At 39.6% G+C, this 24288-nt stretch overlaps 1 protein-coding gene across 2 annotated transcripts in view; it reads left to right on the top strand.

Moving 5' to 3' along the window:
- Positions 1-3068: 3068 nt before the first annotated feature.
- The window catches only part of dhx36 (DEAH (Asp-Glu-Ala-His) box polypeptide 36), a 41673-nt gene continuing 20453 nt past the window's right edge, over positions 3069-24288 (top strand). Inside the window, exons 1-17 of one of the 2 annotated variants that reach the window (XM_057839458.1) lie at positions 3069-3578; positions 3742-3857; positions 3968-4054; positions 4413-4653; positions 4717-4755; positions 4834-5004; positions 5084-5163; positions 7739-7813; positions 9949-10115; positions 10208-10289; positions 10362-10502; positions 11033-11138; positions 14951-15038; positions 17712-17767; positions 17869-17933; positions 19891-20034; positions 20298-20415. In XM_057839458.1, coding sequence (XP_057695441.1) covers positions 3345-3578; positions 3742-3857; positions 3968-4054; positions 4413-4653; positions 4717-4755; positions 4834-5004; positions 5084-5163; positions 7739-7813; positions 9949-10115; positions 10208-10289; positions 10362-10502; positions 11033-11138; positions 14951-15038; positions 17712-17767; positions 17869-17933; positions 19891-20034; positions 20298-20415 — 2010 coding nt within the window. In that variant the 5' untranslated portion in view covers positions 3069-3344. Of the gene's footprint in view, positions 3579-3741; positions 3858-3967; positions 4055-4412; positions 4654-4716; positions 4756-4833; positions 5005-5083; positions 5164-7738; positions 7814-9948; positions 10116-10207; positions 10290-10361; positions 10503-11032; positions 11139-14947; positions 15039-17711; positions 17768-17868; positions 17934-19890; positions 20035-20297; positions 20416-24288 lie in introns of both variants that reach the window. The other variant, XM_057839456.1, reaches the window with a different exon arrangement.

Raw genomic sequence — 24288 nt, 5'->3', positions numbered from 1 at the left:
TTTTTTATCATTCTCTTTTGTGTTTTTTCATTGCAAGCAAAATAAATGAAGATATTACCTCCAAAGCATTTGTAATTGTAACATTTTCTGGGAGAAGTTGAGCATTATCTGACAGAATTGCAGGGGTGCCAATACTTTTGGCCAGCGCTGTATATGGATTCATTTCCAAAAAACATTTTCATTAAGGTAAGTTTTCACACCACACCAGACACTATGACTTGACACTGTAGTGTGCAGCGGCACAGTGTTTTTAAAAAATGGTCTAAACCTACCTTGGGCAAGCTTTCATAAACATTTGAATGACCCTGAAAGACGGGGAAGCTGACGATCTCAGGCTCCGCCTGGTCCACAAATGAAGTAATGAAGTCTGAGTAGAGTAGTAGGTGTGTGTGAGCGTGCATATGCGTGCATGTGCATTTGTACATGGAACATTGGAAAGTGATAATGATATGTCAAGACAGTGAGTGGGAAGTGGAAGATGGGGTAGATGTAAAGTGGTGAAAAGGGAATTATGTGAGACTTCCTCACACCGTATTGCACTCCTTATGTTCTCACACATGAGCTTATGTCACTATTCTATGATACGAAGTGTCCACTTTGCATAAAGAGATAAAATGTGACAGCTGCATGATTTTAATTGGTCATATTCCAGACAAATTAAACTAAGAGAGGCTTAGAAAGTGTCTGATCAAGGAAAGCTAAAAATACATAGATAAATAAATAGATAAATAAATAAAGAAGAATAATCAATTAATTTCAATAATAATAATAATAATAATAATAATCTTTAAAATGACTGTTGGGAATGTCGAGTCTTTACCCGTAGGTTGAGTAAAGTGTTGAATACCTTTTGGTCACTTGGGGGTTTAGTTATACTGATATGGTTCTCTTTTGGTTTTGCTCTGTTCCAGCATAACAGGCCTGACATCATTGTTTCAATTTCAGGGGATACTCTCTGCTGAGTGCTGGCCTAGTGTACACCACAGTATTAGGTTATATAAACAGGGGGACACTTGGCTGAATAGAGAGTACTCTATAGAGTCTACCCACGTACCACGTGTTCGCGTAGGGTTCCGCCCACTTGTCCGTCAAAACATAGTGTTAACCTATTACGGCTACGTACATTTCTCCTATTTACGGCGTGTTTTTCTGCTCCTTAACATTAATAATCAAAATGGTGAAGGCGTGTGTGGCTGTTGGTTGCACTAACAGAGAAGATGGAAGGAGAGACTTGAAATTTTACCGTATTCCGAGGGATCCAAATAGAAGAGCGAAATGGACGGCTGCAATTCGACGTGAAAATTGGACACCAAAAAATCACCACAGACTATGTAGTAGTCATTTTATATCCGGTAAGATGCATTTAATATATATTTAAAGGGTTTTGGCCTGACAACCACAATTAAGATCATTGCTAGGCTAATCGCCGACAACATACGACGTAGTACGACATAGTTTCAAATTCAAGATGTTTGTGACTTCCCTTTCTTCCACCATCGTTATTTTTTGAATAATATTTAGCTGGTACCAAGTAAAAGAAACTGGCCTCGTCTACGGGGCTGACAAATAACCACAATTAAGATCATTGCTAGGCTAATCGCCGACAACATACGACGTAGTACGACATAGTTTCAAATTCAAGATGTTTGTGACTTCCCTTTCTTCCACCATCGTTATTTTTTGAATAATATTTAGCTGGTACCAAGTGAGGGAAACTGGCCTCGTCTACGGGGCTGACAAATAACCACAATTAAGATCATTGCTAGGCTAATCGCCGACAACATACACGTATGTATGTAGTGCGTGCTATCGCTAAACCATATAAACATTAAAAGCCTTAACTCCATTGACAAACGACATGAAATACATTAGACTTGACAGTGGATGTTAGCAATAACAAAAGAAAATTTCGTAACTCACCTTTCCAAGCACAAGATAGATTCCTGCCAAACGAGGACCTGTTTCACCCAACCAGCAACGAAGTATTTATAAGCGTCCAAGCTCTTGAAGTTTTTCGTGAGAATAGGCTGATTTTGTGTGGACAAGATCATTTTAAATATCAGCGTAGCAGATGTCAGGCAGACAGGGCGAAGACAGTGGGTCGAAAAACATCGATTTGGGCATCAAATATGGATCTGGCGACTGTATAGAACGAAGCTTTTCCTCATAACGCCTTTTATGCAACAGATCCAGTGAGTTTGCGGCATCAGAAAGAACCGGGTCTTCCATGAAATGCATTTTAAATTGCGCCATCAATTGAAAACAATGCAAATACAGAGTCAAAATGACGGACAAGTGGGCGGAACCCTACAGCGAACACGTGGTGCGTGGGTAGACTCTATAAGCCATCAAACTAGATCTTTTTCATTTAGCCGCAACCTTTAAGGCTGAGACAAAAGGTCATTTCCGAATCCCGATGCATCACTGACTTGTGACTTGGGAGCTGACTTTGTACTGGCAACATAGTCTGGGTACTATTTTTTATAAAAACATCAGCTTGAGCCATGAGGTCAAACGAACACTAAAAAAAATGCATTTCCAGGGTCTTGCAGCATCAGGATTATTATTTATTTATTTATTTATTTATTGATATTATTATTATTTTACAGAAAATGTAAATGGCATCCTTTTTCAGTCTCTCTCTCTCTCTCTCTCTCTCTCTCTCTCTCTCTCTCTCTCTCTCTCTCTCTCTCTCTCTCTCTCTCTCTCTCTCTCTCACTCCCCATCGACCCACAGGTCTTCCAACCTCCTCCCCGTCTGTGAAACGCCCTCCTAGACCACCTCAGAGCCCCGCAGACAAAAAAAAGACTAAAAACGTACCTTTTTCAAAAAGCTTACCTAGGCTAATTTTATCTCTTATTTTATCTGATTTTAGCTGTGTTTCTAATTTTGCTTTTACTCTTTTATTCTTAGTCTTTTTTCTTTTTTATACGGTAATGTGCACTTTTGAGATTTGTTTTTCAAATGTAAAGTGCGTTATAAATAAAATGCATTATTATTATTATTATTATTATTGAACGCGTACACCAATCACAGTTCTCGACGTAATTTTTAAACAGCAACGGCCGGTGACGTCATACGTGTGCGACACTGTGAATGGATGGAAACAAGCAGGTGAAAATCTCTTGATAGCTCGTTCTTTGTATTACTTTGAAATAACATATTACAAAATAGGTACCCTTTTAACCAAAATCAATGCTAGTAGGCTTGCGTTCCAAATTTAAGTCTCTGCTCCTACCGTTGAACCTCTTTAGCGCTAAGCTAATGCTACTGCTGTATGCTAACGCTTGTGTTGACAAGTTCTATACCTTTGTGCCAACCCCAACTGTTTTTTACGCGGCGGTATGAGTTATAAGTCCGGAGGTGGAGGTGGTTGGCGAGGCAGAAGAGGGGGTAGTAGTAGAGGCTATCGTGATGGCAGCAGAGAAAGAGCCGACCACCGTGGAGGTGGTTGTAGTGGCGACTTCGACCATGACAACAGCGGAGGTCGCCATCCATCACATTTGAAGGGCCGTGAGATTGGCTTGTGGTACGCAAGATATGGAGCCGTGAAGAAAAAACAGGCAGACCGGAGATCGGTATGTTTACACTCATTCAACAAGATGTGTGAGTGGGAACTGTTTGTTAGGACTATTTATAACCATATTTTGTGCGAATTACGTGCAGAACTAAGATATTGCACGGCTTTTACAAACATGTACAGTAAGTATCAATGCTTCATTTTTGCATGCATGTTTATAGCGGGCAGTTGTCCAGATGGATGAGACCAGAGAGCAGCACATTATGAAACTCCTCGACTCAGTGTCCAATGACCAGCCTGGTCTAAATAGACCACCGCCCAGTAAAAGTAGTCACTGGTGGGAACTTGATTTATTTTTTTTGTAATAGACATATCAACAGCACCAAATCAGAATCCAGGAAAGTTTGTTGATGACAGTCATGGCTCTGGCTTATATGCTTTGTGCAGCTACTTTGATGGAGACATGACAGAAGAGGAAAAACAGAAGATCAAATTCAAGGAAGAAGAGGACATTGGCGCAGCCAACAAGAAACGGTAATCACCCAGCAAGGAGCGATCATTTGCTCAACACTTTTACCTCCGGAGGTCATAACTAGGTGCGCGTGAAAGTAATGGCACAGAAAACACGTTAGACAAAGTAGCATCCATTATCCATGTTTTAACAATTGGATACAGTCGATTGACATTTCGGAGCTTAGGTAGGGTGTGGCTTTAGCCAGGTCAGCAGACATGCCTACAACTTCTGAAAAATGACCGATCAGCATTATTTTTCCCCAATTTTGAAGATTTGTTCTTAACATTTTTTTTTAATTAATTCAGATTTGACAGGCTTCTAAACAACACTGTCTTTTGCTTGTCAAATTGTTTATTGATGATGACTTCCATTTTGCAGGCCCTTTAAAGATGAGATCCCTGACACTTGGGATGATGCTGATGATGATGATGACAATGATGGTAATGATGATGTGGAGCAGCAGCAAATGGACAAAAATGAAGCAAAAGAAAAACCAAGGCAGAAAGACCGATGTCTAGAGTTCTTACTGCAAGAAATAACCAGAGATGTCTTGCTGGATGAGTCTTTGAAGAAAGATCTGCAGACTAAGATATCATACCCAAAGTACAGGGAAATGCTGGTATGTGGTGTTTCTCTCATTGCTTTGCAATATTTACTAATATGTCTTTGCCTTTTTCCTCAGATGTTCAGAGAGAAGTTGCCATCCTATGGAAAGAAAGAGGTTAATTCCTAATTTTGAATAAGAATAGCTACGCTGTATTTACCTGCATCTTACATTTAACAACATTTTGCCGCCTAGGAACTAGTTCAGTTGATCAACTCCAACCAAGTGCTGGTGGTGAGCGGCGAAACGGGCTGTGGAAAAACCACCCAGGTGACCCAATTCATCTTGGATGACCACATCAGCCGTGGCATGGGCTCAATGTGTCGTGTCGTTTGCACCCAGCCTCGTCGCATCAGCGCCATCTCGGTGTGACACCCTGAGGTTTATCTTATGTCATCACATGGCTCGATTTCCTGTCTTATCTGCCCATTTGCATCTCACACAGGTGGCAGAACGTGTGGCTGCCGAGAGGGCAGAAAAAGTTGGCAGCCGAAATTCATGTGGTTATCAAATTCGCTTGCAGAGGTAAGTGCATAAATGACTTAGTCTCAGTCTTTATTAAATGTGACCCATTACCAGTATAACTCAATTTAAAAGTCTCAGTCTTTATTAAATGTGACCCATTACCAGTATAACTCAATTTAAAAATTGGGGAAAATGCAAGAAAATGAATTGCTCGTGTATAACTATTGCAGATTATATTTGGTGGGAAGTTGCTAAAATTTGGCCCAAATGGTTTATGTATACCCATATTAAGACCGAAGAATAGCCTTGGAACTTGGTGACAATTTAACATGCAAATTATAGTCTCATTTTCTTTTAACTACATGGCGCACCAGACTATATGCCGCGCCGACCACTAGATGGTATTTGGATGTTGCAGGTCTCCACATAGTATTATGGGACATTTACACAGACACATACAGCTCATTAGCCGATAAAAAGAAATCCATAAGTAACCACAGTAACAAAGGCTACTATCAGTAACACAATGCGCCACCAGGGACTCAAATCCTGCACTGCCAGAAATGTCCCCCTGCTGAAGAAAGTACACGTCCAGGCCCGTCTGCGGTTCGCTAGAGAGCATTTGGATGATCCAGAAGAGGACTGTGAGAATGTGTTATGGTCAGATGAAACCAAAATAGAACTTTGGTAGAAACACAGGTTCTCGTGTTTGGAGGAGAAATAATACTGAATTGCATCTGAAGAACACCATACCCACTGTGAAGCATAGGGTTGGAAACATCATGCTTTGGGGCTGTTTTTCTGCAGAGGGACCAGGACGACTGATCTGTGTAATGAATGGGGCCATGTATCAAGAGATTTTCATCAGCAAGGGCATTGAAGACAGCATGACAATGATCCCAAACACACAGCCAGGGCAACAAAGGAGTGGCTTCGTAAGAAGCATTTCAACGTCCTGGAGTGGCCTAGCCAATCTCCAGATCTCAACCCCATAGAAAATCTGTGGAGGGAGTTGAAAGTCCGTGTTGCCCAACGACAGCCCCAAAACATCACTGCTCTAGAGGAGATCTGCATGGAAGAATGGGCCAAAATACCATCAACAGTGTGTGAAAAGCTTGTGAAGAGTTACAGAAAATGTGAATTTCTGGGGGGTTTTCCACATTCTGTCTCTCAGGGTTGAGGTTTACCCATGTTGACAATTCCAGGCCTCTCTAATATTTTTAAGTGGGAGAACTTGCACAATTAGTGGTTGACTAAATACTTATTTGCTCCATTGTATATGTATATACGTGTTCATCTTCTGCCGTTCAGCATAGGCCTGAAACCTCAGAGGCAATTGATTACAAAACTGTCTGGTTTTGGATACCGACTTAAGAGTGGGGCCACAGTCGGTCACCTCTTCTACATGGTTGACATCAAGCTGTACACTAGGAGCGAGTGAGACATTGACTCACTGATCCACACCACCAGGATCTACAGTGGGGACATTTGAATGTCATTCAGACTGGAAAATGTGACCGAATGGTGACAAAGAGAGGGAAGGTAGTCCAGACAGAGAGGGTTGCAGAGACTCTCATTGTATGGCTCTTGTGGAATCATACTTTAAAATATGTTTGGTGTTTTGGCTCTCTCGGTCAAAAAGGTTCCCGACCCCTGCTATAGATATTTTTATTTAAGTGGTGTCCCCAATGACCGCATGAGTACCTGACAGGCCTGCTCTAAAAATACCTGCAGCTCACCAGTGATGGAGCAAAAGGACTTTCAAAGAATAAAATCATTTGACAATGTGAATGCTGATACAAATTCATAGAAATAGGGTGTTGCATATTCATATTCATCTTTCCTAATTACCGTAAATTTCAGACTATAAGCCGATACTTTTCCTCCCGCTTGCAAACCTGCGTGTGGCTAATTTTGGATTTTTACAGGCTAATAAGCTGTATGTCTTCTGGTGTAAATAGCCCTTAACAAAATATTATAGTCAAGTGTGGCTTATTTATCAACAAATACAGTTTTCTTGGAAAATATTGTGGGTGCACCTTACAGTCAGGTGTGCCTTATAGTCTCAAATTTATGACACGCTGAGTAGTCATTATCATTGTATTGAATTGATATAAAAATGTTTTAGATCTGACAGCTGTTTTTTTTTTTTTTTTAATGGTGGAAAATCCAAAACTCATGTTTTTTTCCTCTATCACATTTTTTTTCTTCCCCATTTTAAAAAAAAAAAAAAGCGGAATTCATAAAGTTTTACTCCAAATAGCAACAAATCAATAATTCAAAACATGTCTCTGTCTGACATAGTCATGTTTTAGATTTCATTAATTTGTGCAAACGTCACTAATGCTGTGACTGTATATTGTAATTAGATAAGTGAACAAAATGAAAGCTCCCTAAATCGGAGTTGTTTGAGGCTGTACGTGATATGGAGAATGAATGATAGAGGAGATCAAGGTAACACAGATGGCAATGGATAATGGGCAACGGATAATGAACACCGCCTGTCAGAAAATGGGAAAATAATGACCTCCTATCTGAGACGTTATGATCCTTTTCAAAGAACATATTTTCTGAAAAATTCCAAATTTTATTTACCATTCTGTCATCTCTAAGGGCCCCCTTTGTCTTTCCCCAGCCAGTTACCAAGGAAACAAGGTTCCATCCTGTACTGTACAACGGGCATTATCCTTCAGTGGCTTCGCTCAGACCCGTGAGTGTCCCTCGTTGCTTCATTTCTTTTTCGGCTACGTCAGCTGGCTCTTCTTCCTGCTCGGCTACATTAATTTGTGTCTGTTGTCAGTGCCGGATAAATTAGTATGGACACCCCATATTCTTAGGCAGAGAATACACGCACAAACACGGTTGAGTCATCCGCTTGCTCATTCTATCATCACGAGTATCCTTGGTACAAAGCAACGGTGCCACCCTTATTTATTTTATTAGTGCTCATTTTTAATTTGTCACAACTTGACCTATGTGAGTCATTCTAGGACTAAGAGCAGTCTAATAAAATGCTTGAGCTATTTTGCCTCATGTTTACACAGCAGTGGACCGGAAGGTTAGTACAGCACATTTCTACTTGTAGTATGATTCATAAATATTTTCTGTCGAAAGAACCCAATGTTTTATTTACAGATGAGCGTTTATGGTACCAAACGCAGTTGGGATCAATTTATCCCAGTTATAAGCATTGTGAATCGCTGAGCTAATGTTGTACATCATGCTGAATGCAAGTATTTCAATAACAAGGGATACATATTTCAAAACCTGACGAATCAGATTAATATTTTACCTTCCATGTTTTTCTGAATAGTCAAACGTTGACCATTTTAATACCTACAGGCAACTTTTTGTCGTGCGGTTCAAATCAATTTAAAGAGGACAGTAGGGGAAAAACAACTGCAACTGAAACAGACAGAATTCCTACATATAAAACGAGTTGGTGACATTTAAATACCCCTTAAAGCTAGAGGTGTTAAAAATTTCCGATTCTTAGATTATTCGCGATTCGGCCGTGGAAGATTCGAGAACGATTCACAAACATCCAAATTCCGATTATTGAAATATGCCAAGTAAAGCGGAAGTACAACACACTCAGCGCGCCGCGCGGTCTTCAGGACGGAACGGAGCGGGAGTAGCAAAACATCATGCTTCTCATTACCCGGCCCCTCGGGTAATGCCAACGCTCAACTCACGGCTCTAGCTCAACTCATGCCACGAGATAAAAAAACACAACAACATACCTGACTGCTGCCGAAAAGCTGCTACATGTACAGCTACATAATGTTACGGTAGATATCATTTATATAGGACTAGATGCAATATAGACTCGGTAGCGGTAGCAGCACATCTGCAAAAAGCTAGATGTGGGCGTTAGAAACGGCCGCCATCTTAAAGCAGTAAACTTCCCTGCAAGGCTGTTGTAGCGAACCTTCCAAGCAAACCTAATTAACTTTTTATCTAAAATACTCCTAAATCGGTAAAATATTAACTTGAATCTATCTTTAAAATAGTTTTAAAACTTTCACATGTCAAAAGTAGACAAAAGGGAAATTATGGAATAACGGGAGCAACTTTACAACTTTAACGGTTGATTCATAACATTAAATTAATTGAATGTAGTTTAAAGCTGCTGATACAGAATGGGGACTGGAGTTTTTTTATTTAATGTTATTTTTGTATATTTGTTTACTGCTATATGTTAACTTGATACTGAAATAGTAGTTTGGTTTAGCCTGAGAGTATTTTTGAACAATTTTGGAACTAATGTACAAAACTTAAAAAAAAAAAAAAAATAAATAAAAAATAAAAAAAGGAGGGGGGTGCATCAATAATCGTTTTATAATCGAATCGGAGCCTCTGAATCGTAATCGTAATCGAATCGTTAGGTGCCCAAAGATTCCCAGCTCTACTTAAAGCAGGGGTCCCCAAACTGTTCCACATCGGGCCGCAGTGAGTGCAGGATTTCTTTCCAACAAAACAGGACAACACTTTTGCACAAATCTGGTGTCTTTTTAGGAGTTAGATTTTTTTTTTCAGGTCGGTCTTGAAATTTGCCTTGGAATTGGCAATAAATTCTATTCCAAGCGGTCTTAAAAAAAACCTAAAGTTAACTAGGTTAAACTTGCAAGAACTGTGTATGACTCTTTTACTGCCACTGGGTAGCACAATTTCATTGTTGTGATCAATTTATCCTTCGATTTCCTGCTAGAAACGCATAGACTATTTAGCGAGCCAACAGCTGTAAAACACATGAAGGAATTTAGCCAATTAGACCATAGCCATGAAATCAATATGAAGAACACGAAAAAATGCCTGAATCTTGCACCTTTCTGTCCTTATCAGGAGATTATCAAGTATCAGCCACTTGGTTCTGGATGAGATCCATGAGAGGAGCCTGCACTCTGATGTGTTGCTCACTATTGTCAAGGATCTGCTTGATGTGCGACATGACCTCAAGGTCATCCTGATGAGTGCTACGCTCAATGCTGAGAAATTCTCCAAGTACTTTGGTATTTGCTTCTTAAATTGCAAGAGTCATATTTCAGCACTTATGATTTGACTGGAGGAATTGATTGCTCTTCTTCTGTGACACATCCTCTAGACAATTGCCCCATGATCCACATCCCAGGCCTGACCTTTCCAGTGGAGGAGTTCCTTTTAGAGGATGTTGTAGAGATGACAAGGTATAATTTTGAACTTAAATATAAATGTAGCAGTTAGGTTGAAAACCCTGTCTTTTTTTTCCCCCCCACAAGGTATCGTCCCAAGAACCCAGACCGTCGTCCTGCCTGGAAAAGAGGCTTCTGGCAAGGACGCCACTCCAGACCTGAAAAGGAAAATAAGGAAGCCGAATACAAGGAGAGCTGGCCTTGTTACGCTCGCACACTCAAGGCTAGGTGCATTAAAGAGAAGCTTTTGATAGCTAAATTAACTAATTGGTTCTTACTGACGGTGCTGGACGTCCAATCCATTTTGACTGACTTTTTTTTTTTGGTTTAAAATCAGTGAATATGTCATTATGTGTCATCATTAACATTTTCAGATGGCAGGATTTACTTAAACTGTAAAACAGCTTGATAACAAAGCCAGGTGATTCACTTGTCTTCTAGTGGTTTGTTAAACGGACCTCAGATTCATTTTCTGTAGCGCTCATCCTCATAATGGGTGCTCTGCAGCTTTTATCAGCTGACCACATATTGTGTATACAAAGAACAATTCACACCCGTCCTTAGACTCATGGGTAATTTAAAAGGTTCAGTTGAATCTAAGTACATGGCGCATTTCTCAAATATGGGAAGAATTGTTTTAAGTAGAAACCACATGAACCTCTGTATTGAGGTAACCATGCAAACCTCTTGTTCAATGTGCTAGCTTTGTCAAAACAATTAATAATAATACGACATGATTTTCACATTTTATCCCCCAGATACTCAGAGAGCACCATTGCTTCTCTCGAGATGCTGGATAGTGACGACAAGATTGATTTGGAACTCATCTTGGTGCTTATCCGACATATTGTGCTTAACGAAGAGGTGAGTTTGCCTCAATATAATTTTACTGGGCACAGGCACAATACAAAAAATCCAAACTGAGTGTCATTATTCTTGCAAAATGTATGTCTGGAGGTACAACAGATGGAAGGAACAGCAGGTTTAGCATCCATGCACTCAGTGACATAAGATCAAAGGAAATGACACGGCTCCTGGGCAGCAGATCAGTGTTAATGAGCATTTGAACAGATGCTTTCCTGTTGCATGTTCGTTCTATCTCTGGCTCAATGTTATATTGTCCTTGGTTACTGTCATGAATAATATCAATGTGTGGCCAAGATTTTAGTTCCTTTCTTTCTTTTTTTTAATGTTTGGCCTAAAATCAATGGCAGAGTCCTGGGAACAAGCCTGGCTTTCGATATGGACAAGATAGATGGCAAGTCAGTTTGTTCTGCTCTGGTCCAATATTGACCAATAATCACAGCATGCGAGAAGGGACTTTGTGATGCGTCATAAGGGGAGCGAAGGCAAATCTTTCTTTACACTCCCCGGAGTAATGGAAATTGTTGTGCGTTCTCATATTTTTTCCAGTATACCTGACAAAGAAGCTGCTGTTGGGTTATAACTGTAGGACTCAAAGGCATTTTTTTTTATCAGCATCCTGGTATTGTACAAACCTAATGTGTTCAAAACGTGAAAGAACACCAAACTTTGCACATACTCTATGATCTGCTGTCAGATCGAGTCAAAGGCAGCCCCATCTCTGCGATTCTTTCAAATGGCCTTTTAGCGTTTTTTTTTTTTTTTAAAAACAAGTACTTTACTCGATAACACACCATTTTTCACACAAAAATGGCTGTAATCCTGACTGAATGACATGATTGTGAACTATAAAATATACAACCTGCAGCGTGAGTCACATTCTGTTTACGTCACATCCGTGCATTTGTGATTGGCTCTTTCAGATTTCGTCTGTGCTTGTCAGCCCCACCTCTAGCATCGATTTTGAAATCCAGCCCAAACTGCAGCAGACCAGACTGACTTATACATGGTGAAAGTCGGGATGGCTTGTCAGGCTTGCTAGGAACATGGCAAAAATAGTAATAGCGCGATAACATTGCCATCAATTGACAATTGGGGGTGGATTATGTGAAAGGCAGGATAATAAAGCTGAGGTGAAGTTTTTTCCGTTGCTAAAAAATGTTAGTAAATTGTCAATAACTCTTTAGTGAATGGGTTAGTATGTGTCCTTGTGGAGTTGCCAATTGTGAAAGATGTGAGACGGGGCAGTGGGTTTGGGAGATCATTCTTGGGAAATGATTAGAATTACAGTTAGTGATTGAAAAAGTAAAAAATGAAAAGGTCAAATCCATCATGTGCACATTATCAAAAGAAAGAGGAGGTGTGCCAAGTCAAAGATGAGTCTGACACACAGCTTTTTAAACTTGGACTGCCGATGGTCAATCGGATGGAAAGCAAGTTGAAAACACAAGTGATTGATGCAAAGAGACAGATTAATTAGCTCTTTTCATGAGAAGCCCTTGTGTCTGTCAGTCATGCCGACGTTTAGCCAGCCGAGCAGACAATTCATTGTGATGTATTTCACACTACTGAAGACAAAAGCAACGAGCATAACGTAATCATGAATGAAAGAAGCGACCAACTGTGATCTGTGATTGCGTAATTTAAGACGAAGTCCTCAGGGATTAGAAAACCGGAGACATGCAGATTTTTGTAGATGCTTTGGTGAAAATTTGAAGTCATGATCAGGCAAATTAGTGTACTAAGAGTTCCTCTAAAAGTTAACAGAAGCCTGCAGAGCAGGGGTTGAGAACCTATGTCTTGCAAGCCATATCTGGCTCTTTTGATGAGTGCATCTGGCACTCTGCCAACCTGTAATGTTAAAGGTCGTTTTTCATCAGTGACAGCCTGGTGTGAAAGGGTGCGGGGAAACCCATTCATTGTGTAAGTGGGAAGGTGAATTCTCGGCCACGGTCATTTTGGAAGGAGCGGAAAGTCTTGAGTGAATTTTTGTTGAGGGGCGGGGCCCAAAATAGAAAATGTTCTATTTTCACAGCGCTGACGCTAACAATGCATCCAATAGCAGAGGGGCAGGCAGGCTGTTTCAGCGGACGGATGCACGCAAATCACGCCCTCCGAAACCTTGATAAATGCACTTTTTTAAAGTTTCGCGAGCTCTGGGACACTTGAAAAATGACTCTCACACTTCTCCTTGCTAAACTAAACAGAGTTACCCCTAGAATTTTTTGAAGCTTTGGTGGTGGTGGGCAGTATCGGAGTCGGATAGCATGCCGTGACGAAATTATTTCAAACAATTTCTTTTTTTTTACCAACAACTATTTTTTCCAAGAAGAACCATAAGCAAGCTCTATTTTCAAAGTTTGCAAACTGCTTGCACTTGATTTTGTTCGATTTTTTTAAAAAACAAATTGAGGGCTGTTTGGCAATGGAAATCAGCAAAAGGTGGTCCATTTATAGTTGATTTGAGGCATGCTGCCAAATGGTGCCGCAGCAGTAGGTTCCTCAGGTCTTTCTTCACCTACACATGAATAAAAAAAGAGATCTAGACACACAAGCATCTCAACTTACATTGTCCAGTTCTGTACATTGTACAGTTGACCTCATGTTAATTGCAGAGAAAACTCTCACTGTTGAAATGTGCAGTTATCGCAATAGCCGACAGTTGGTTCAAGCAAGGGTACAGCCCTCCCCACATATCAGTCTGTAATGTCATCTTTGACATCATTCTGACCTGTTCTATATTCTGAAACACATTCAATGGATTGCCCATAATGACAACACCTTTTCAATCCCATGTTTTCTCAAATTACAGTACTCAATACAATTAAATCGAAACTGAAGTGCCTTTGTGGGAGTTAATTTTGTGATTGTTTTAAAGTTAATCCATAGTGCAAACTGATTTAAAACAAAAATAATGATTTGTTTCAATGAGATGAAAAATACTTATTTCAATGCTAATTTGCCATCTGTTTTGTAATTTTTTTGGGGTTAGGAATATGCCAAATTACAATAAATGGACATTTCAACTCCATAACTTAAGTCAAAACAGTACAATTATGATTAATAAAAATAAAAGTTATAATTCTTAATACTCACCTTGATTTGTGTGGTACAGCCAAGGCTTGAACTTTTGAAAATGTTATCTCAATATTAAAATACAATGCTTTCCATAACCATTTGGTTATTTCGTCTCCTCGGAATAAATACCTTCTGAACTGAAGGGCACCTCGGAATGTGACTGTCTTCATCACCACAACAATAATAGTCTTTTTGTTACCCGACCCTTCTCCCCAGGAACTTTTCTCTTTCCAAAATACTCATCCATTTCCATTGATTGTATTCAGTGACCCTCGTACTAGATTGCTCTCATGGATTTTAAAATATGTTGGATGTTCTCTCGGTCTCTCTCGGTCAAGAAGGTTCCCGACCCCCTACTGAAGAGTTGTGACTACTACTAATAATTTGCTGCCTTTTGAATTCAGCAATACTGATGGCAAATCAAAGTTTTCCCTGTCTGCTCTTTCTGAAATGATAGATTGGTTATTTTTAACCAATTTAATATAATTCAGAGTGAATTTCCTTTCCTCTTATCAAGCAGATGCTTTGTTGATGTTGATGAAAAATCATCAATCACAAAATAGTCCAATTTAAGGTGCATTCTAAGTCCTAACACACTGTTTGAATGAGTTTGACAGGAAGTGTCAAATTGCACTCAATATGGAGCAGGGAGTTTATAAGTGTTTGTGTAAAACAAGGGTTACCTTACTTTTGGCAGACAACTCCTAAGTGATTCACCATCTTTTGTCTAGCAGGAAGGAGCCATTTTAGTTTTTTTGCCTGGCTGGGACAACATCAGCAGCCTCAATGACTTGTTGATGGCACAGCAAATGTTCAGATCAGGTAAACACACACACATATTTTCACAGTAATACATGTCTTGTGAATTCCCTTTGATAACCTCTTAAAGTTCTAAAAACTATCAGATACTATCATGGCAACCACAAATACTGTACTTAAGTGGTCTGTGCTGGCTTTGGTGCCAAAGTGTCGTGTGCACGTGAATTGGATGAATAAATACAAACAATAGATACTTATGTAAACTGTTTATTGCTGCAACGATTAATCGATTAACCTGAGTAATTCGATTAGAAAAAAGCTTTGAATCAAATTTAGCAGCTTCAATGATTCGTTTAATTACAATGACGTTGTAATGTTGTGTTTTTAAAGTGTTGCATTTATTTATTTGGGTGGATACACTGCCCTTTAGTGGCAACAATGAATAGGCCATAACTTGTCTAACATAGCTGAATCCAGCTGCTCCCTGTTAAGACCAACAAGGTATGTTTTTGTTTGCATTTGTTATTTAGTTTATCACTTTTATGTGGGATTATTTGTTTGAACGATTAGCAGCATTTAAGAGTGTTTAAGCTAGTGGAATTTTACAATGCAAGTTAGCCAATTGTTCTTTAGTTGTACTTAAATTCTTATTGGTTTTTTTTTATATCGTTTGAGGCTAAACTCAGCTATTTTAATTCTATTTTTAAATACAAATATTGCTTTTGTGAAATGAATGCAAATTCTGCATTGTTTGAAGAAACACTTAGGAATTTTATTTTGTATTCACATTTAATGCTCTTTTGAATGTGTTGGCAAGCCAAAATAAATATTATTGCAAGCATAAACACTTAATTTGTTTTACATATCCGAAAATTTATTCTGCAACGCATTAAATGTTCGTAACCCGACTACTCAATTATTCGAACTAACTAATGGATAGATTAATCAATTACCTAAATAATCAATAGCTGCAGCCGTGAAACTTAAATAATTAAAAAAAAAACTTCACTGTAACTACACTGTATCTATAGTAATTCAAAGGGAACAGTTACAGCATTCAGTGACTCATACCGTTAATTAGAATCCTTTATTATTTTGGTTCTGTACCAATCTGTCAGTATGTCTTTTCATAAAATGGAGGTGTTATTAATGTTTGGGACTGCTGTGCTTTGCTTAAAAATGATCATTTACATCATCAATTAATCACCTTTCACTTTGGTTTTAATAAATTATGAAAATCTAGTATTTTAACCCATATTGAGATATCAGCATAAAATGTCTTCCTCGATGCTAATAAATTGCTTAGATTTTAGCTAAGGGTGTAACGGTACATGTGATCGTATTGAACCGTTACCGGTACGTGGTGCTCGGTTCGGAACCTGAAGTAATATAACCCTTACTTTTCGAGGCTGCGAGTCGATCGGGTTACAGTTTCTTTGTGTAGATTATATTTACTCCGTCTTCTCTTCAACACGGTAGGACAGTATAACCCAGAAACGTCAACGGCGCGACCACGTGGCTGCCGCGAGAACGCAGTGAAACGCTGGCGTTAGAGTCAATCAGCCAATGCACACCAGTCGCAGTGCGGCCGTGTGTTTGATGCGTCCCAGAAGCGGCTCAATGCGACGCACGCGAAAAGAACGGCAGAGTTTATTATTTGACGCGAGACGCGGCCCTCCTGCTTCAATACTACTACCGGTAGCTAGGATCAGGCCGGAAGTCACTCGTGTAAAAATACAGTGGATCCGGTCGATTTTCAAACTAATATGCAATTGTAACCTACTTTTTGAGTCCATCAGATCTCTTGAGTGGTAGATCGGGGCACATTTGACTTGTCTTTGTTGATTTACTGCTGTCTTCTCTGCTATAATAATAACCAAAACGGCCCCGTGTTTAATACAAAACCCGCCTACCACAACAAAACAAGTAGGAACTAATATTCACATAGGAACTAAAGTTATACAACATAAAATATACAATATAAATGAATACTACATCACATTTGTAAAATATAAACACATAATAAAATAAATAATAGCCCATTTAAATGAAATAAATTGAAATGAGCTCAAACACCTGTAATAATAAGAATAATATACCCATCCTGCTTACACAATTAAATTTATTAATTTCTGTGTGGCGCTTTAACTTGAGAAAATCCACCAATAAAGCTTTTGAAAACGGTCCATAAGAAAAAAAATGTTTCAAAAGGCATTTCATTTGTAAAATACATGTTAAAATCTTTGTCATTGGGATTGCTTTTCTTATTCGCACAGGACTTCTTTTTTCTTCTTTCTTTCAGAAAGAAAGCTGACCAATACGCGGGGTCTGAAAGGCAAATTGTTGATGGATTATCTTTAAATACCCGCTACTTTTTAAGCAGAATTCTAGCTTTGTATAGGCTAATGTTCCTATTGTTGAAAGCACAAAGGTGTGTAATAGACAACTAGCACATTTATATTTTGCATTTTTTGTTTTCTTACTGTACCGAAAATGAACCGAACCGTGACCTCAAAACCGAGGTACGTACCGAACCAGGATTTTTGTGTACTGTTACACCCCAAATTTTAGCCTAAAGTCTACATTTCACACATCTTTTTATTTTAACTCGGTGGGAAATATACTTCATGAAACATTGATGTTAAGGCTGTAGTATGTAGCAGCAGGTCGACACAGCTGCTACTTTTACTCTGCTCTTACCAGCACTGTCTTGTTTGTGCTTCCTGTTGTGCTCAGATCGTTTTGTTATCATCCCTCTGCACTCCCTCATGCCAACGGTTAATCAGACTCAGGTCAGTATTTGCCGCCTACCCCTCGGACAAATGTCCAGCTTTATTTCTCCTTTTCAATTTAGCCAGAATCCAATCTCAACCTCATTCCCCACACTTCCCAGGTGTTCAAACGGCCTCCACCTGGCGTGCGGAAGATTGTGATCGCTACCAATATCGCTGAAACGAGGTAAGTGTAGAATGGCTCACTATGACAAAAGTTTATTTTTACTTGAGGCTTTTACCACTTGTGTGTACAGTGGGGAGAACAAGTATTTGCTACACTGCCGATTTTGCTGGTTTTCCCACTTGCAAGCCATGTAGACGTCTGTAATTTGTATCATAAGTTCTCTTCAACTGTGAGGGACGGAATCTAATACAAAAATCCAGAAAATCACATTGTATAATTTTTTAAATAATAAATTTGTATTTAACTGCATGAAATAAGTATTTGATACATTACCAACTAGTAAATATTTCGGCTCTTAGTTCTTTCTTTTTTAAGAACCCCTCCTGTTCTCCACTCATTACCGGAAGTAACTGCACCTGTTTGAACTTGTTAACTGTATAAAAGACACCTGTTCACATGCTCAAACAAACAAACTCCAACCTCTCCACAATGGCCAAGACCAAAGAGCTGTGTAAGGACATCAGGGATAAAATAATAGACCTGCACAAGGCTGGGATGGGCTACAGGAAAATAAGCAAGCAGCTTGGTGAGAAGGTAACAACTGTTGGAGCGATTATTAGAAAATGGAAGAAGTTCAAGTTGACGGTCAGTCTGCCTCGTTCTGGGGCTCCATGCAAGATCTCACCTCGTGGGGCATCACTGATAATGAGGAAGGTGAGGGAACAGCCCAGAACTACACGGCAGGACCTGGTCAATGACCTGAAGAGAGCTGGAACCACAGTCTCGAAGAAAACCATCGGAAACACATTACGCCATCATGGATTAAAATCCTACAGCGCACGCAAGGTCCCGCTGCTGAAGCCAGTGCATGTCCAGACATGTCTGAAGTTTGCCACTGACCATCTGGATGATCCAGAGGAGCAATGGGAGAAGGTCATGTGGTCGGATGAGACCAAAATGGAACTTTCTGGTCTAAACTCGGCTCGTCGTGTTTGGAGGAAAAAGAAGGATGAGTACAACCCCAAGAACACCATCCCAACCGTGAAACATGGAGGAGGAAACATAATTTTTTTGGGGCTGCTTCTCTGCCAAGGGTACAGGACGACTGCACCGTATTGAGGGGAGGATGGATGGGGCTATGTATCGCCAGATCTTGGCTGACAACGTCCTTCCTTCAGTGAGAGCCCTGAAGATGGGTTGTGGCTGGGTCTTCCAGCATGACAACGACCCAAAGCACACAGCCAAGGCAACTAAAGAGTGGCTCCGTAAGAAGCATCTTAAGGTCCTGGAGTGGCCTAGCCAGTCACCAGATCTGAACCCGATAGAAAATCTATGGAGGGAGCTGAAAGTCCGTGTTGTCCAGCAGCAGCCCCGAAACCTGAAGGCTCTGGAGAAGATCTGCATGGAGGAGTGGGCCAAAATCCCTGCTGCAGTGTGTGCAAACCTTGTCAAGGACTACAGGAAACGTTTGGTATCTGTAATAGAAAACAAAAGTTTCTGTACCAAATATTGAGTTTGATTTTTGTGATGTATCAAATACTTATTTCATGCAATTAAATGCTAATTTATTATTTAAAAATCATACAACGTGATTGTTTTTTTTTTTTTTTTGTATTAGATTCCGTCCCTCATAGTTGAAGAGAACTTATGATACAAATTACAGACCTCTACATGATTTGCAAGTGGGAAAACCAGCAAAATCGGCAGTGTATCAAATACTTGTTCTCCCCACTGTATGTGTGCATAGCAGTTATAAATGACAAAGGACTGCAATATTGGCTTGGAAAGGGCTGACTAACTGGCAATTTACCCATTTGTTCATGCACAAGTTAAAGAAGCTGCTTGAGCACTCCATGTTTTTTCTAAAAATAGGCACTAAAGTTCCTTTAGGGCTCAATTTTATTTTCTACCCGAGCATGAATGCGAGTCAAAACCAAGCATTTTTTAACTGATTGCTTTGAACTGGTTTTCCATCTGACTTGATTTCATTCCTAATTCCCTCCCCGCTCTCTCTCAGCATCACAATAGATGATGTGGTTTTTGTGATTGATGGAGGCAAAATCAAGGAAACCAATTTTGACACCAACAACAACATTAGTACAATGACTGCCGAGTGGGTGAGCCTGGCCAATGCCAAACAGAGGAAAGGCCGTGCTGGGAGGTGTGTATTTGCCTTTGTTCGTTCACCATTTCGTCCTTTGTATGGATGTTAGAGCCACTGTGATTACATTTGGTGCCAATCTTCATTATATCATACCCAAAAGTCATAGGTCTGTTGGTTCTTTCTGATATCAGAGTGGAGCCAGACCCAATTAGCCCAAGCTGCTTCTTCAGTGTAGATTCGTGCCATTGAATCTCAATTAGTCCCCCCCCCCCCCGACATAAGTTTTATTTTCCCGTTCTATTCTTCATGTGTATGCATAGAGTGTGCCCGGGGAAGTGCTATCATCTGTACAACGGTCTCCGAGCCAGCCTTCTGGATGCTTACCAATTACCAGAAATCATGAGAACGCCACTGGAGGAGCTATGCCTGCAGATCAAGGTCTATTTGCTATTATTTGCTACCAATTACAGGCAGACAGCTCAAAGCGAAAATTTTGTAGGATGCACTGAATTGTTTGAAAATCATATTTTTGAGCAGTGTGACACATTTAGGCCATGTCCATATTAACTCAAATGTCATATTATCTTCCCCATGCCTTTTAGTTCTTATGCTTCGAGTAAACAGCATTTTAGTTCCCTTGCCTGTTTCATGCTACCTGTTAAAGCCTGTTTTATTCTGAGTCTCTATTTTATATACTAGTCCTTCTAAAAAAAATTAGCATATTGTGATAAAGTTAATTATTTTCTGTAATGTACTGATAAACATTGGACTTTCATATATTTTAGATTCATTACACACAACTGAAGTAGTTGAAGCCTTTTATTTTTTTTAATATTGATGATTTTGGCAAAAAAAGTCAAGAAAAACCAAAAATCCCTATCTAAAAAAATTAGCATATTTCATCCGACCAATACAAAAAAGTTTTTTTTACTACAAAAAAAGTCAACCTTCAATTAATTATATCAGCTATGCACCCAATACTAGGTCGGGAATCCTTTAGCAGAAATGACTGCCTCAATGCGGCGTTGCATGGAGGCAATCAGCCTGTGGCACTGCTGAAGTGTTATGGAGGCCTAGGATTCTTCAATAGTGGCCTTCAGCTCATCCATAGTGTTGGGTCTGGTGTCTCTTAACTTCCTCTTCACAATATCCCACAGATTCTCTATGGGGTTCAGGGTAGGAGAGTTGGCAGGAAAATTGAGCACAGTAATGCCATAGTCTGTAAACCATTTACCAGTGGTTTTGGCACTGTGAGCAGGTGCCAGGTGGTGCTGAAAAATGAAATCTTCATCTCCATAAAGCTTTTCAGCAGTTGGAAGCATGAAGTGTACCAAAATCTCCTGATAGCTTGCTGCATTGACCCTGCCCTTGATAAAACACAGTAGACCAACACCAGCAGCTGACATGGCACCCCAGACCATCACCGACTGTGGACACTTGACACTGGACTTTAGGCATTTTGGCATTTCCTTCTGACCAGTCTTCCTCCAAACTCTGGCACCTTGATTTCTGATTGATATGCAAAATTTGAGCAACAGTCCACTACTGCTTCTCTCTAGCCCAGGTCAGGCGCTTCTGCCGCTGTTTCAGGTTCAATAGTGGCTTGACCTGGGGAATGCGGCACCTGTAGCCCATTTCCAGCACACGCCAGTGCACGGTGGCTCTGGATGTTTCTACTCCAGACTAGGCATGTGCCGGTATGAGATTTTGACGGTACGATAACCGTGAACAAAAATACCGCGGTTTCACGGTATCACGGTATTGCAATTATAGCTCCAAAATTTTGAGATGTATGTTTTTTTTTTTTTTTTTTTTTTAAAAAGAAAAAAAAAATTTTTTTTCCATTGAACAGGATTTTTTTTCAAAACATATTTGCAAATTGGAACATGAATATAATGTGAAAATAAATAAATTAACATAAAATAACAAATATTTTATATAAAATTAAAATAAATAGAACCTAGACTATACCCACAGCCACAGCTCAAGTTGCTCAATATTAGAGTAAGAACAAAATAATTGCTATAAAAAAGTAAAAACACTTCTAAATAAAATTAAAAATATATACTGTATGACTTTTTTTGAGGGGGGGGGGGGGGGAGCTCAAGTGAAGTTTTGCCATTTTCAGCCACTGTGTCAACTCTAGTCTACATGATGCCATGCCTTTGTGTTAAAAAGAACAAAGAATTCTTAAGTTAATAAGTTGGTTAAAAATGTATAAGTTATTTTTATGAATTAGTTAAAATGTAAATATTGTTGAGGAAAGGTTTCATCTAAAAAAAAAAATAAGTGAGGAGTGAGACCTCCTTTCTCAATTTGCGATCTTTGACGCGATCCTTTTTCTTCCCCCCTTCTTCCACTCAAGCTTGTTTCTCACTCAGCGGCTGTGAGACATAAAATCTCGACGAAGCTGCTATCCCAGCTTAGCCTAGGCTAACATTCGTCTTTGTAAGTTTTAGTTAGTTTGTATATTGAATTTGAAAGGAAAATGTGTGTTTTGTTTTTAGTGAACTTTTTAATGGTGCTACTGCTATCCTGTTGAACCTAATCACACGTGGAAAAATACAATTGTACAACGTTTTAAATGTATTCATTTGTATATTTAAGCACGATTTGAGAGCTCAATAAATTGAAGAAAAGTACGCTGTGTGTTTGGAGGGTGTTTTTGGGGTTTGCTGGCTGTTCAGCAGAATAGCGTCACTGACACTCACGGCAACAAACAGGGGAAGGGTGAGCGCTGCCGTACCAAGCCACTTCGGCTGCATTTTGGCACATGAAAAATAGCGAATACCGTACTAAGGTATGACGGAAAATTTTTGTGGTTTTGAAACCGCGACGTTTTCACACCACAGTAAACCGTGAAACCGGTAACCGGCACGTCTACTCCAGACTCAGTCCACTGTTTCTGCAGGACCCCCAAGGTCTGGAATCGGCCCTTCTCCACCATCTTTCTCAGGGTACGATCACCTCTTCTGGTTGCGCAGCTTTTCCTGCCACACTTGTTCCTTCCCACAGACTTCCCACTGAGGTGCCTTGATACAGCACACTGGGAACAGCCTATTCGCTCAGAAATTTCTTTCTGTGTCCAAGCCTCTAGCTTGAGGGTGTCAATGATGGCCTTCTGGACAGCAGTCAGGTCGGCAGTCTTGCCAATGATTGCGGTTTTGAGTAATGAACCAGGCTGGGAGTTTTTAAAAGCCTCAGTAATCTTTCACAGGGGTTTTGAGTTAATTTGTTGATTCAGATGATTAGGTTAGTAGGTTCTTTAGAGTACCTTTTTCACGATATGCTAATTATTTGAGATAGGGATTTTTGGTTTTTCATGACTCTTTTGCCAAAAGCTTCAATATTAAAACAATAAAAGGCTTGAACTGCTTCAGTTGTGTGTAATGAATCTTAAATATATGAAAGTCTAATGTTTATCAGTACATTACAGAAAATAATGAACTTCATCACAATATGCTATTTTTTAAGAAGGACTAGTAGATGGCAATAACATGTACGTAATGACTCATTCACGTAATATTCTTTGTTCAGAGCAGGAGTGTAGGTTTGCATAGGGACTGCAGGGACATAACACTTCCAACTTTTCAGGATGCCCAAATTGTCCCCACCAACTTTTAAGCAACCTTATTTGCATGTCATAATGAGTTCAGTTATATAGGTAATTTTATCTTCCAAAATGCTGTAAGGATAGTATTGTCCCTACCATTATTAAGTTAATAATTTTCATTATGTTAAGACTTAGATTTACCTCTTTTCACTTGCATGTGCCGGTCCATTTTTCCCTTCAAATGAACGTTTGATTGGCTGATGACTTGCATTTATTTGAAATGTATTTATTTATTTTCTACATTATTTATTTTAAAATATTTTTTTATCTGCAGCCCATGCAGACATTTTTTCAGATAATCATACATTAATCATAGTCAAGGTAAAATGGATGTGCTGTATGTAAGGGGCTGCTTTTTGGCAAAGGGCATATGACGACTGTACTGTATAAAGCAGAGGATGAATGATGAAATGTATCATGACATTTTGAGCCATAACCTCCTTCCCTCAGTCAGAGATTTGAAGATGAGTTATGGCTGGATCGTCCAACATGACAATGATCCGAAGCAGGCAGCAAAGCTGACCAAGGAGTGACTGCGTAGAAACCATATCAGAGTTCTGGAATGGCTTAGTCAGTCTCCAGACCTCAATCCAATAGAAAGTCTTTGGATGGAGCTGAAACTTTGTTTCTCTTCCTATTTTCTTTGTGGGTAAACTTGCAAAATCACAAGGGGTGCAAATACTTCTGCTCCTTACTGA

The sequence above is a fragment of the Corythoichthys intestinalis genome, chromosome 6, assembly GCF_030265065.1.
Source record: "Corythoichthys intestinalis isolate RoL2023-P3 chromosome 6, ASM3026506v1, whole genome shotgun sequence".
NCBI lineage: Eukaryota > Metazoa > Chordata > Actinopteri > Syngnathiformes > Syngnathidae > Corythoichthys > Corythoichthys intestinalis.
Note: the sequence above shows the minus strand (reverse complement) of the source record. Positions and strands in the feature narration are given on the sequence as shown.